Source organism: Aphelocoma coerulescens, unplaced genomic scaffold, assembly GCF_041296385.1.
Source record: "Aphelocoma coerulescens isolate FSJ_1873_10779 unplaced genomic scaffold, UR_Acoe_1.0 HiC_scaffold_186, whole genome shotgun sequence".
Taxonomy (NCBI): domain Eukaryota; kingdom Metazoa; phylum Chordata; class Aves; order Passeriformes; family Corvidae; genus Aphelocoma; species Aphelocoma coerulescens.
The window spans coordinates 156640-170551 of NW_027183534.1; the positions used below are offsets into that span (position 1 = coordinate 156640).

Here is a 13912-nt window from a genome sequence, read left to right on the forward strand (position 1 = left end):
TGTCACTCCCAGGGGTTGGTGGCACCCCAGAGGTTGGTGGCACTTTGGGGCTGGTGACACCTCCAGGTGTTGGTGGCACCCCAGAGGTTGGTGGCACTTTGGGGCTGCTGACACCTCCAGGTGTTGGTGACACCCCCAGGGGTTGGTGGCACTTTGGGGCTGGTGCCACCCCCTGGCGTTGGTGGCACCCCCAGGGGTTGGTGGCATCTTGGGGCTGGTGGCACTCCCAGGGGTTGGTGGCACTTTGGGGTTGGTGGCATCTCCAGGGGTTGGTGGCACTTTGGGGCTGGTGTCACTTTGGGACTGGTGTCACCCCTGGGGGTTGGTGGCACTCCCAGGGGTTGGTGGCACTTTGGGGCTGGTGTCACTTTGGGGGTGGTGGCACCTCCAGGGGTTGGTGGCATCTCCAGGGCTTGGTGGCACTTTGGGGCTGGTGTCACTCCCAGGGGTTGGTGGCACCCCCAGGGGTTGGTGGCATCTTGGGGCTGGTGGCACTCCCAGGGGTTGTTGGCACCCCCAGGGGTTGGTGGCATCTCCAGGGGTTGGTGGCACTCCCAGGGGTTGGTGGCACCCCAGGGGTTGGTGGCACTTTGGGGCTGGTGGCATTTCCAGGGGTTGGTGGCACCCCAGAGGTTGGTGGCACTTCCAGGGATTGGCGGCACTTCCAGGTGTTGGTGGCATCTTGGTGTTGGTGGCACTTCCAGGTGTTGGTGACACTTTGGGACCGGTGGCACTTTCAGGACCTGGTGGCACCTCCAGGTATTGGTGGCATTTCCAAGGCTTGGTGGCATCTTGGGGCTGGTGGCACTTCAGGTGTTGGTGACACCTCCAGATGTTGGTGGCACTTCCAGGCACTGGTGAAACTTTCAGGGGCTGGTGGCAACTCCAGGACCTGGCAGCGCCTCCAGGACCTGGCAGCACCTCCAGGGGCTGGCAGCACCTCCAGGGGCTGGTGGCACCTTGGAACTGGGGACACCTTGGAGGACTGGAGGATTTGTGGCACCTGCAGGCATTGGTGGCACTTTGGGGTTGGTGGCACCTCCAGATGCTGGTGGCACCTCCAAGGACTGATGACACCACCAGGGCTGGTGACACTCCACACTTGTTGACGCTCTGGGACTGGTGGCTCCTTCAGACATTGGTGGCACCTCCAGCCTTGGTGACATCTCCAGATGTTGATGTCCCTTTGGGGCTGGTGGCACCTCCAGACATTGATGGCACCTCCAGGCATTGGTGATACCCTGAGGCAGGTGACACCTCCAGGGCTGGTGACACCACCAGACATTGATGTCCCCCTCGGGCTGGTGGCACCTCCAGACTTGGTGACACTCTGAGGCTGGTGGCACCTCCAGGCACTGGTGACACCTCAAGCATTGGTGATGCCTTCAGGGCTGGTGGCACCTCCAGTTGTTGGTGTCCCTTGGGGTCTGGTGGCACCTCCAGGGCTGGTGACACCTCCAGGCATTGGTGTCTCCTTGGGGATGGTGACACCTCCAGACTTGGTGACACCTCCAGGCATTGGTGTCTCCTCAGGGATGGTGACACCTCCAGACTTGGTGACACCTGCAGCTGATGGCACCTCCAGACTTGGTGACACCTCCAGGCATTGGTGTCTCCTTGGGGATGGTGACACCTCCAGACTTGGTGACACCTGCAGCTGATGGCACCTCCAGACTCGGTGACACCTCCAGGCATTGGTGTCTCCTTGGGGATGGTGACACCTCCAGACTCGGTGACACCTCCAGGGGCTTGATGGCACCTCCAGACATTGGTATCCCTTTGGGGCTGGTGGCACCTCCAGTTGTTGGTGACGCTCCAGACTTGTTGACACTCTGGGGCTGGTGACACCTCCAGGGGCCGATGCCAGTTCCAGGGCTGGTGGCACCTCCAGGCGTTGGTGACACTTTGGGGCTGGTGACACCTCCAGACATTGGTGTCCCATTGAAACTGGTGAAAACTCCAGACTTGGCGACAATTCCAGACTTGGTGACACTCTGAGGCTGGTGGCACCTCCAGGTGCTGGTGACATTCTCAGGCTGTGACACCTTCAGATGTGGTGACATCTGCAGGGCTGGTGACACTCTGAGGCTGGTGACACCTCCAGGGCTGGTGGCACCTCCAGACGTGGTGACACCTCCAGACATGGTGACACCTCCAGATGTGGTGACATCTGCAGGGCTGGTGACACTCTGAGGCTGGTGGCACCTCCAGACGTGGTGGCACCTCCAGACGTGGTGACACCTCCAAGGCTGGTGGCACCTCCAGACGTGGTGACACCTCCAGACGTGGTGACACCTCCAAGGCTGGTGGCACCTCCAGATGTGGTGACACCTCCAGACATGGTAACACCTCCAGACGTGGTGACACCTCCAGACATGGCGACACCTCCAGACATGGTGGCACCTCCAGACGTGGTGGCACCTCCAGACATGGTAACACCTCCAGACGTGGTGACACCTCCAGACGTGGTGACACCTCCAGACGTGGCGACACCTCCAGATGTTGATGTCCCCTTGAATCTGGCGACACCTCCAGCATCTGCTGCCACCCCCTCGCTCCAACGCCACCCCTTCCTCCGGTGCCACCTGGGGCCCAATGCCACCCCTTGCTCCGGTACCACCCCGGTGCCGATGTCACCTCTCTGCCCCCCCTCAGACGTTGCTGATGCGGACGCTGAGCGGGGCCCCCTCCCCCTCCCGCTCCGCCTCCCGCAGCGACTCCTCCAACTTCACCTTCTCGGGGTCCCCGAACCGGACGGCCTCGTGGTGACAGCAGGGCGCCGCCACCTTGACCACGCGGTCGAAGAGGCTGAAGTCGGCCACGTACTTGCCGCTGGCCGACAGGGAGATGGCCGGCGTGAACTCGTAGCCCCACAGGATCTCCTCGGGCAGGTAGGATGTGCGCACCTGGCACGTGGCGCTCGTCGACTCCACGGTGCCGCTCAGGATGACCACGAGCTCGAAGTCGCCGTCCCCCGAGCGCAGGGACACGTCCCGCAGCGGGCTGGCCTCGTCCACCACGTGGTAGAAGGTCAGCGGCAGGATGAGGAAGGGGCTGTCCGAGGATGTGTCCACCTGGAAGTCCACGTTGAGCTGGTTGAGCCGGACGCTCTCGCCCTCCTTGGTGAGGTGGGTCTGCAGCAGCTTCCCGGTGACCTGGCAGCCGATCAGGAGGCTCTTCCTCATGTTGGCCACGCGGATCATCAAGCAGGTCTTGCCGTCGTGCTGCGCCACCACCGCGTTCTGGCTGAACTTGATGGTCTCGGCGCGTTTCTTGGGCCGCGCGATCTTGGCCAGGAAGGTGCCGGTGATGAAGATCTCCAGGATGGTGGTCAGCACCAGTTGGGTGATGAGCAGCACGATGGCCAGCGGACACTCCTCGCTGATGTAGCGGAAGCCGTAGCCGATGGTGGTCTGGGACTCGAGGGAGAAGAGGAAAGCGCCGGTCAAGGTGTGCACCTGCATCACGCACGGCGTGTGGTTGGCGGGCGGCTCGAACTCCAGCAGGTCGCCGTGCGCCGCGGCCACCAGGTACCAGACCACGCCGAAGGCGAACCAGGTGCCGGCGAAGGTGGCGGAGAAGAGCAGGAGCTTGTAGCGCCACTGGAGGTCGATGAAGGTGGTCCACAGGTCCTTGAGGTACAGGAAGCGCTTGTCCGAGATGTGCTCCATGCGCACGTTGCTGCGGCCGTCCTTGGTCAGCACCCGGCGCCGCCGCAGCCCCGGCCCCATCAGCGGGCGGCTGTCGGTCTGCGTGGTCTGGCTGTAGTACACCTTGGTGGAGGACGTCATCTGCGGGGGACAGGTGAGGGACAGGTGAGGGACAGGTGGAGAGACCATGAAAGGGGACACAGGGACAGGTGAGGGACAGGTGGAGAGGTCATGAAAGGGGACACAGGGACAGGTGAGGGACAGGCAGAGGGGATTGTGAAAGGGGACACAGGGACAGATGAGGGACAGGTGAGGGACGGTTGAAGAGGTCATAAAAGAGGACACGGGGACAGGTGAGGGACAGGTGGAGGGGGTCATGAAAGGGGACACAGGGACAGGTGAGGGACAGGGGGAGAGGTCCTGAAAGGGGACACAGGGACAGGTGAGGGACAGGTGAGGGACAGGTGAGGGACAGGTGGAGAAGGTCATGAAAAGGGACATGGGGACAGGTGAGGGACAGGTGGAGAAGGTCATGAAAGGGGACACGGGGACAGGTGAGGGACAGGTGGAGAGGGTTGTGAAAGGGGACACAGGGACAGGTGAGGGACAGGTGAGGAACAGGTGAGGGACAGGTGAGGGACAGGTGGAGAGACCATGAAAGGGGACACAGGGACAGATGGAGGGACAGGTGGAGGGGGTTGTGAAAGGGGACACAGGGACAGGTGAGGGACAGGTGAGGGACAGGTGGAGAAGGTCATGAAAGGGGACACGGGGTCAGGTGAGGGACAGGTGGAGGGGGTCATGAAAGGGGAGGCGGGGACAGGTGAGGGACAGGTGAGGGACAGGTGGAGAAGGTCATGAAAGGGGACACGGGGCCAGGTGGAGGGGGTCGTGAAAGGGGACACGGGGACAGGTGAGGGACAGGTGAGGGACAGGTGAGGGACTGGTGGAGGGGGTCATGAAAGGGGACACAGGGACAGGTGAGGGACAGGTGAGGGACAGCTGAAGAGGTCATAAAAGGGGACATAGGGACAGGTGAGGGACAGGGGGAGAGGTCATAAAAGGGGACACGGGAACAGGTGAGGGACAGGTGGAGAGGGTTGTGAAAGGGGACACAGGGACAGGTGAGGGACAGGTGGAGAGGTCCTGAAAGGGGACATAGGGACAGGTGAGGGACAGGTGAGGGACAGGTGAGGGACAGGTGGAGGGGGTTGTGAAAGGGGACACAGGGACAGGTGAGGGACACGGGAGAGGTCCTGAAAGGGGACACAGGGACAGGTGAGGGACAGGTGAGGGACAGGTGAGGGACAGGTGAGGGACAGGTGGAGGACAGAGGAAGGCTACGGGGGGCAGGGGGAGGTGGAGGATGTCCTCGGGGGGGACACGTCAGGGAGTGGAGGAGGCCATGGGGGGAGGCCATGGGGGACAGTTGGGTGGGGGAGGAACGTTAGCTGGGGGGGTGTGGGGGACGGGGGGGAGGATGTTGTGGGGGGACGTGTGAGGGGGTGGGGGACATTTTGGGGACAAGGAGAGGGTGAAGGAGGTCATCGAGGGGGTGGACGTGGGAGACAGGTGACAGGGACACCCCCTCCCTCCTCAGCTGGGGCTGAGGCCAGGTGGGCTCGTCCCACCTCAGGGAGCATCAGGGGGTCATCCCCATCTCCTTCTGTCCATCCCCGTATCCCTCTGTCCATCCCTGTATCCCTCTGTCCATCCCTGTATCCCTCTGTTCATCCCTTTATCCCTCTGTCCGTCTCTCTGTCCACCCGTCTGTCCATCCCCAAATCCCTCTGTCCATCCCCGTATTCCTCTGTCCATCCCTCTGCCCATCCCCATATCTCTCTGTCCATCCCTGTATCCCTCTGTCCATCCCCGTATTCCTCTGTCCATCCCTCTGTCCATCCCCATATCTCTGTCCATCCCCGTATCCCTCTGTCCATCCCCATCTCCCTTTGTCCATCCCCATTTCCCTCTGTCCACCCCTCTGTCCATCCCTGTATCCCTCTGTCCATCCCCAAATCCCTCTGTCCATCCCCGTATCCCTCTGTCCATCCCCATCTCCCTCTGTCCATCCCCGTATCCCTGTGTCCATCCCTGTGTCCATCCCCAAATCCCTCTGTCCATCCCCGTATCCCTCTGTCCATCCCCATCTCCTTCTGTCCATCCCCGTATCCCTCTGTCCATCCCCATCTCCTTCTGTCCATCCCCGTATCCCTCTGTCCATCCCCGTATCCCTGTGTCCATCCCTCTGTCCATCCCCGTATTTCTCTGTTCATCCCCGTATCCCTCTGTCCATCCGTCCATCCCTTTATCCCTCTGTCCATCCCTCTCTCCATCCCTGTATCCCTCTGTCCACCCCTTTATTCCTCTGTCCATCCCTCTGTCCATCACTCTGTCAACCCCTCTGTCCACCCCTTTATCCCTCTGTCCACTCCTCTGTCCATTCCTGTATCTCTCTGTCCATCCCTTCATCCCTCTGTCCACCCCTCTGTCCACCCCTCTGTCCATCCCTTTATCCCTCTGTCCGTCCCTGTATCCCTCTGTCCACCCCTCTGTCCATCCCTTTATCCCTCTGTCCACCCCTCTGCCCACCCCTCTGCCCATCCCTCTGTCCATCCCCATATCCCTCTGTCCACCCCTTTATCCCTCTGTCCACCCCTCTGCCCATCCCTCTGTCCACCCCTTTATCCCTCTGTCCACCCCTTTATCCCTCTGTCCATCCCCATATCCCTCTGTCCACCCCTCTGTCCACCCCTTTTTCCCTCTGTCCACCCCTCTCTCCACCCCTCTGTCCATCCCTTCATCCCTCTGTCCATCCCTTCATCCCTGTCCATCCCTTCATCCCTCTGTCCATCCCCATTTCCCTCCATCCCTCCACGTGCCCCCCCAGCCCCCATTCCCAACCCCCTCCGTGTCCCCCCCCCGTCTCCTCCCCTGTCCCCTGGCAGCTCCGGTGCCCGTGGAATCGTCCCCGGCGTCCGGGAGGAAGAGGAAGGAGATGAATGGGAGGTGACAGGGACAAATGGCCGGGGGCAGCGCCAGGCTCCTCCCCGGTGTCCCCGTGTCCCCAAAGCCCGGTGTCCCCATCCCAAAAAAGGCCCTTTCAGCCCCCGCCAGCCTCTGGCCCCCGCCACCGTTTCCGCCGCGGAAGGGCAGCGTGCCGGGGACACGGGGACACGGGGACACGGGGACACCGGGAGCTGGTGGCACCACGGGGGGTCTCCTTGGAGCCCGGTGTGCCAGCCAAAGCAGGGGGACACGGGTGGCACTGCCACTGTTCCGGTTGCGCCGTGTCCCCTCACAGAGAAAGGTCCTGGAAGGGGACAGAGGGGACAGCGGTGTCCCCAAAGAGGGGACACGGAGCTGCTCCTTTCCAGCAGCTGGGCTGGTGGGGGGGTCCCTGGAGCCACCCGTGTCCCCACAGAGCCACCGTGTCCCCACAGAGCCATTGGGTGTCCTGGAGCTTCTGGGGGTCCCCAGAGCCCCCTCTGTCCCTGGAGCCACCATGTCCCCATAGAGCCACCGTGTCCCCAAAGCCACTGGGTGTCCCCAAAGTCACAGCATGTCCTGGAGTTTCTGGGGGTCCCTGGAGCCACCCGTGTCCCCACAGAACCACTGGGTGTCCCCACAGAGCCACTGGGTGTCCCCAAAGCCACTGGGTGTCCCCAAAGTCACAGCATGTCCTGGAGCTTCTGGGGGTCCCCAGAGCCCCCCATGTCCCCACAGAGCCACCATGTCCCCATAGAGCCACTGGGTGTCCCCAAAGTCACAGCATGTCCTGGAGCTTCTGGGGGTCCCCAGAGCCCCCCGTGTCCCCATAGAACCACCATGTCCCCAAAGCCACTGGGTGTCCCCAAAGTCACAGCATGTCCTGGAGCTGCTGGGGGTCCCCAGAGACCCCCTGTCCCTGGAGCCACCATGTCCCCATAGAGCCACCGTGTCCCCACAGAGCCACCGTGTCCCCAAAGCCACTGGGTGACCCCAAAGTCACAGCATGTCCTGGAGCTGCTGGGGGTCCCCAGAGACCCCCTGTCCCTGGAGCCACCATGTCCCCATAGAGCCACTGGGTGTCCCCAAAGTCACTGCATGTCCTGGAGCTGCTGGGGGTCCCCAGAGCCCCCCATGTCCCCATAGAGCCGTCGTGTCCCTGGAGCCACCATGTCCCCATAGAGCCACCATGTCCCCAAAGTCACAGCATGTCCTGGAGCTTCTGGGGGTCCCCAGAGCCCCCCATGTCCCCATAGAACCACCGTGTCCCCAAAGCCACTGGGTGTCCCCAAAGTCACAGCATGTCCTGGAGCTGCTGGGGGTCCCCAGAGCCCCCCGTGTCCCCATAGAACCACCGTGTCCCCAAAGCCACTGGGTGTCCCCAAAGTCACAGCATGTCCTGGAGCTGCTGGGGGTCCCCAGAGACCCCCTGTCCCTGGAGCCACCATGTCCCCATAGAGCCACTGGGTGACCCCAAAGTCACAGCATGTCCTGGAGTTTCTGGGGGTCCCTGGAGCCACCCGTGTCCCCACAGAACCACTGGGTGTCCCCACAGAGCCACTGGGTGTCCCCAAAGCCACTGGGTGTCCCCAAAGTCACAGCATGTCCTGGAGCTGCTGGGGGTCCCCAGAGACCCCCTGTCCCTGGAGCCACCATGTCCCCATAGAGCCACTGGGTGACCCCAAAGTCACAGCATGTCCTGGAGCTTCTGGGGGACCCCAGAGCCCCCCGTGTCCCCATAGAGCCACCGTGTCCCCAGAGCCACTGGGTGTCCCCAAAGTCACAGCATGTCCTGGAGTTTCTGGGGGTCTCCAGAGCCCCCCATGTCCCCATAGAGCCACCATGTCCCCAAAGCCACTGGGTGTCCCCAGAGCCACAATGTGTCCTGGAGCTTCTGGGGGTCCCCAGAGCCCCCCGTGTCCCTATAGAGCCACCGTGTCCCCAAAGTCACTGGGTGACCCCAAAGTCACAGCATGTCCTGGAGCTTCTGGGGGTCCCCAGAGCCCCCCGTGTCCCCATAGAACCACCGTGTCCCCAAAGCCACTGGGTGTCCCCAAAGTCACAGCATGTCCTGGAGCTTCTGGGGGTCCCCGGAGTCCCCTCTGTCCCTGGAGCCACCGTGTCCCCAAAGCCACTGGGTGACCCCAAAGTCACTGGGTGACCCCAAAGTCACTGCATGTCCTGGAGCTTCTGGGGGTCTCCAGAGCCCCCCATGTCCCCACAGAGCCACCGTGTCCCCAAAGCCACTGGGTGTCCCCAAAGCCACAATGTGTCCTGGAGCTTCTGGGGGTCCCCGGAGCCCCCTCTGTCCCCAGAGCCCCCCATGTCCCCACAGAGCCACCATGTCCCCAAAGCCACACCAAGTCCTTGAGTCACTGGGTGTTCCTGGAACCCCACCATGGCCCCTGTGCCCCTCAAGGGCCCCCAACATCCCCAGAGCCACTGGGTGACCCCAAAGCCACCATGACCCCAAAGCCACCCTGCCCCCCACCCCTTCTTTGGGGGTCTCTGCACACTCCAGGCTCCCCTGCCCTCCTCTAGGGTGGTCCCAACCGCCCTCTTTGTGGCCCTGCCCCCCTTCTTTCGCCTCCTGACCCCCCCCTTTTCTGCTCCCCACCCCCGTTTTCGGTCTCTCCGCCTCATTTTTGGGGTCGCCGCCCCCCTTCCCCCCCCCTCCCCGAGGGCCCCGCGGGGGCCGCGTGCCCCCCGTGCCCCCTGGCCGTGCTCTGGTGGCCGGACACGGCTCGGGACAAGCCGGAGCTTGTTCCCGGTGCCCGCGGCACAACCGGTTACCCATTAACCCCCCCTCCCCGACTACCCCCCCTCCGTGCCTCAGTTTCCCCCCCCCCCCCCCCGGGGGGGGGTTCTGGTCACTTTGGGGGGGTCACCGCAGAGGCCCGGCCCTACATGGGGGGCCCGGCTCGAGCTGGGGGGGGCCCCAGGGACACGTCCCCGTTCCCCGCGTCCCGCTGGCACCGGCGGCGCGGGCACCGTTCCCACGCCACGGCGGTGCCAGGCGTGACCGGGCTCCCCGCCAGCCGCGCCCCCCCACCCCCCCTCCCCACCCCCAAACTGGGGCGCGGGGCTGCTCCGCACTGGGGTAACTGGGATTTGGGGGGGGGGGGAGGGGACCGGCCCCCAACCCCACGGCGGGGTCCCAAATTGAGGAAGGGGAGTGCGGGGGGTGCGGGGTTGGGTGCGGCGGGGTTGGAGCGGGGGGTGGCGGTGGGGTGGCAGTGGCGGAGGGGGGGGGGGACAGGGACGGGGACAGGGGACAGTGGGGCCATTGTGCGGCCGGAGCCGAGGTTTCAATGGGGCTGGCGGGGGGACAAAGGCGCTTTGACGGAGCCCTCGTTAAGATGCAGAGCCCCGCGCGCCCGCCACCGCCAGCGCGGGGGTCCCGGGGGGCCCCCGACACCGCCAGGGCCACCGAGGGGGGCACAGGGGCTACCAGCGTTACTGTCACCGAGGGGGGCACAGGGCTACCAGCGTTACTGTCATTGTCACCGAGGGGGGCACAGGGGCTCCCGACACCGCCAGGGCCACCGAGGGGGGCACAGGGACCCCCGACACCGCCAGGGCCACCGAGGGGGGCACAGGGGCTACCAGCGTTACCGTCATTGTCACCGAGGGGGGCGCAGGGGCTCCCGACACCGCCAGGGCCACCGAGGGGGGCACAGGGGCTACCAGCGTTACTGTCACCGAGGGGGGCACAGGGGCTACCATCGTTACTGTCATTGTCACCGAGGGGGGCACAGGGGCTCCCGACACCGCCAGGGCCACCGAGGGGGGCACAGGGGCTACCATCGTTACTGTCATTGTCACCGAGGGGGGCACAGGGACCCCCGACACCGCCAGGGCCACCGAGGGGGGCACAGGGGCTACCATCGTTACTGTCACTGTCACTGTGCGGGTCCCAGGGGGCCCCCGACACCGCCAGGGCCACCGAGGAGGGCCGAGGGGCCACCATCGTTACTGCCAGGGCCACCGAGGGGGGCACAGGGGCTACCATCGTTACTGTCACTGAGGGGGGCACAAGGGCTACCATCGTTACTGCCACTGTCACCGAGGGGGGCACAGGGACCCCCGACACCGCCAGGGCCACCGAGGGGGGCACAGGGGCTACCAGCGTTACTGTCATTGTCACCGAGGGGGGCGCAGGGGCTCCCAACACCGCCAGGGCCACCGAGGGGGGCACAGGGGCTACCAGCGTTACCGTCACTGTCACCGAGGGGGGCACAGGGGGGCCCCGACACCGCCAGGGCCACCGAGGGGGGCACAGGGGCTACCAGCGTTACTGTCATTGTCACCGAGGGGGGCACAGGGGGGCCCTGACACCGCCAGGGCCACCGAGAGGGGCACAGGGGCTACCATCGTTACTGTCACTGTCATTGTGCGGGTCCCAGGGGGCCCCCGACACCGCCAGGGCCACCGAGGAGGGCCGAGGGGCCACCATCGTTACTGCCAGGGCCACCGAGGGGGGCACAGGGACCCCCGACACCGCCAGGGCCACCGAGGGGGGCACAGGGGCTACCAGCGTTACTGTCACCGAGGGGGGCACAGGGACCCCCATCGTTACTGTCACTGTCACCGAGGGGGGCACAGGGACCCCCGACACCGCCAGGGCCACCAAGGGGGGCACAGGGACCCCCGACACCTCCAGGGCCACCGAGGGGGGCACAGGGGCTACCATCGTTACTGTCACTGTCACCGAGGGGCTCCTGGGGGGCCCCTGACATCGCCAGGGCCACCGAGGGGGGCCGAGGGACCCCCATCGTTATTGTCACTGTCACCGAGGGGCTCCCGGGGGACCCCCGACACCGCCAGGGCCACCGAGGGGGGCACAGGGACCCCCATCGTTATTGTCACCGAGGGGGGCACAGGGACCCCCGACACCGCCAGGGCCACCGAGGGGGGCACAGGGGCTACCAGCGTTACTGTCACCGAGGGGGGCACAGGGACCCCCATCGTTACTGTCACTGTCACCGAGGGGGGCACAGGGACCCCCGACACCGCCAGGGCCACCAAGGGGGGCACAGGGACCCCCGACACCTCCAGGGCCACTGAGGGGGGCACAGGGGCTACCATCGTTACTGTCATTGTCGCCGAGGGGGGCACAGGGACCCCCGACACCGCCAGGGCCACCGAGGGGGGCACAGGGGCTACCAGCGTTACTGTCACTGTCACCGAGGGGCTCCCGGGGGACCCCCGACACCGCCAGGGCCACCGAGGGGGGCACAGGGACCCCCATTGCCACCGACACCGCCAGGGCGGGAGTCTCGGGGGGGTCCCCAACATTTCCACTGCCACCAAGAGGGGCACAGGACCCCCATTGCCACCGCCACTGCCACCAGGAGGGGCACAGGGACCCCTGTCATTACTGTCACTGTCACCACAGGGGTCCCCCGACAGTGCCATGGCTGCCGTGGGGGGCACAGGGACCCCCCTCACCCACCCCAGTGGGGGTCCCAGGGGTCGCCTGTCACAGCCACGGCCACCATGGGGGTGCCAGGGGTCCCCTGTCACTGCTATGGCCACCATGGGGGTGCCAGGGGTCCCCTGTCACTGCTGTGGCCACCACGGGGTTCCCAGGGGTCCCTTGTCACTGCCATGGCCACCATGGGGGTGCCAGGGGTCGCCTGTCACTGCTATGGCCACCACGGGGGTCCCAGGGGTCCCTTGTCACTGCCATGGCCACCATGGGGGTGCCAGGGGTCGCCTGTTACAGCCACGGCCACCATGGGGGTCTCAGGGGTCCCCTGTCACAGCCATGGCCACCACGGGGGTCCCAGGGGTCCCCTGTCACAGCCACGGCCACCACGGGGTTCCCAGGGGTCCCTTGTCACTGCCACGGCCACCACGGGGGTCCCAGGGGTCGCCTGTCACTGCCACGGCCACCACGGGGGTGCCAGGGGTCCCTTGTCACTGCCACAGCCCCCATGGGGGTGCCAGGGGTCCCCTGTCACTGCCACAGCCACCATGGGGGTCCCAGTGGTCCCTTGTCACTGCTATGGCCACCATGGGGGTCCCAGGGGTCCCCTGTCACAGGCACGGCCACCACGGGGGTCCCAGGGGTCCCCTGTCACTGCCATGGCCACCATGGGGGTCCCAGTGGTCCCTTGTCACTGCTATGGCCACCACGGGGGTCCCAGGGGTTGCCTGTCACTGCTATGGCCACCATCGGGGTCCCAGGGGTCGCCTTGTCACTGCCATGGCCACCACGGGGGTCCCAGTGGTCCCTTGTCACTGCTATGGCCACCACGGGGTTCCCAGGGGTCCCTTGTCACTGCCACGGCCACCACGGGGTTCCCAGGGGTCCCCTGTCACTGCTATGGCCACCACGGGGGTGCCAGGGGTCCCCTGTCACTGCTATGGCCACCACGGGGTTCCCAGGGGTCCCCTGTCACTGCCACGGCCACCATGGGGGTCCCAGGGGTCGCCTGTCACTGCCACAGCCCCCATGGGGGTGCCAGGGGCCGCCTGTCACTGCCACGGCCACCACGGGGGTCCCAGGGGTCGCCTGTCACTGCCATGGCCACCACGGGGGTCCCAGTGGTCCCTTGTCACTGCTACGGCCACCATGGGGGTCCCAGGGGTCCCCTGTCACTGCTATGGCCACCATGGGGGTGAGAGGGGTCCCCTGTCACAGCCACGGCCACCACGGGGTTCCCAGGGGTCCCTTGTCACTGCTATGGCCACCACGGGGGTCCCAGGGGTCGCCTGTCACTGCTGTGGCCACCACGGGGGTCCCAGGGGTCGCCTGTTACAGCCACGGCCACCATGGGGGTCCCAGGGGTCCCTTGTCAGCGCTATGGCCACCATGGGGGTGCCAGGGGTCCCCTGTCACTGCCACGGCCACCACGGGGGTGCCAGGGGTCGCCTGTCACTGCCACGGCCCCCATGGGGGTCCCAGGCCCCCCGCTCTGGCCCCGCTGCGGGTCCTGGGGGACCCCTGTCCCCACCATGGCCCTGAAGGGGGTCCCAGCCCACCCCATGGCCCCACTGGGGGTTCTGGGGGATGTCGCCCACCCCCATGGTGACCACGGGGGGTCCCGGTCATGGCCAAGGTGGGGGTCCCAGGTGCCCCCTCACAGCACCAGGGTGGACCCCAAAATGATGCTGTGGCTCACATGCGGGATAAGGGATGTCTGGATAATCCATATGTGGGATAATTCACATTGGGATAATTCACATTGGGATAACCCAAATCTGGGATAACCCAAATCTGGGATAACCCAAATCTGGGATAATTCACATTGGGATAATTCACATTG

The 13912-nt window shown here is 65.3% G+C and overlaps 1 protein-coding gene across 1 annotated transcript; it reads right to left on the reverse strand.

The window, feature by feature from the left end:
• Positions 1-2651: 2651 nt before the first annotated feature.
• KCNJ10 (potassium inwardly rectifying channel subfamily J member 10) lies at positions 2652-3791 on the reverse strand. The gene has a single exon (XM_068998893.1). The coding sequence runs from the start codon at positions 3789-3791 to the stop codon at positions 2652-2654; it is 1140 nt and encodes a 379-aa protein (XP_068854994.1).
• Positions 3792-13912: the final 10121 nt, after the last annotated feature.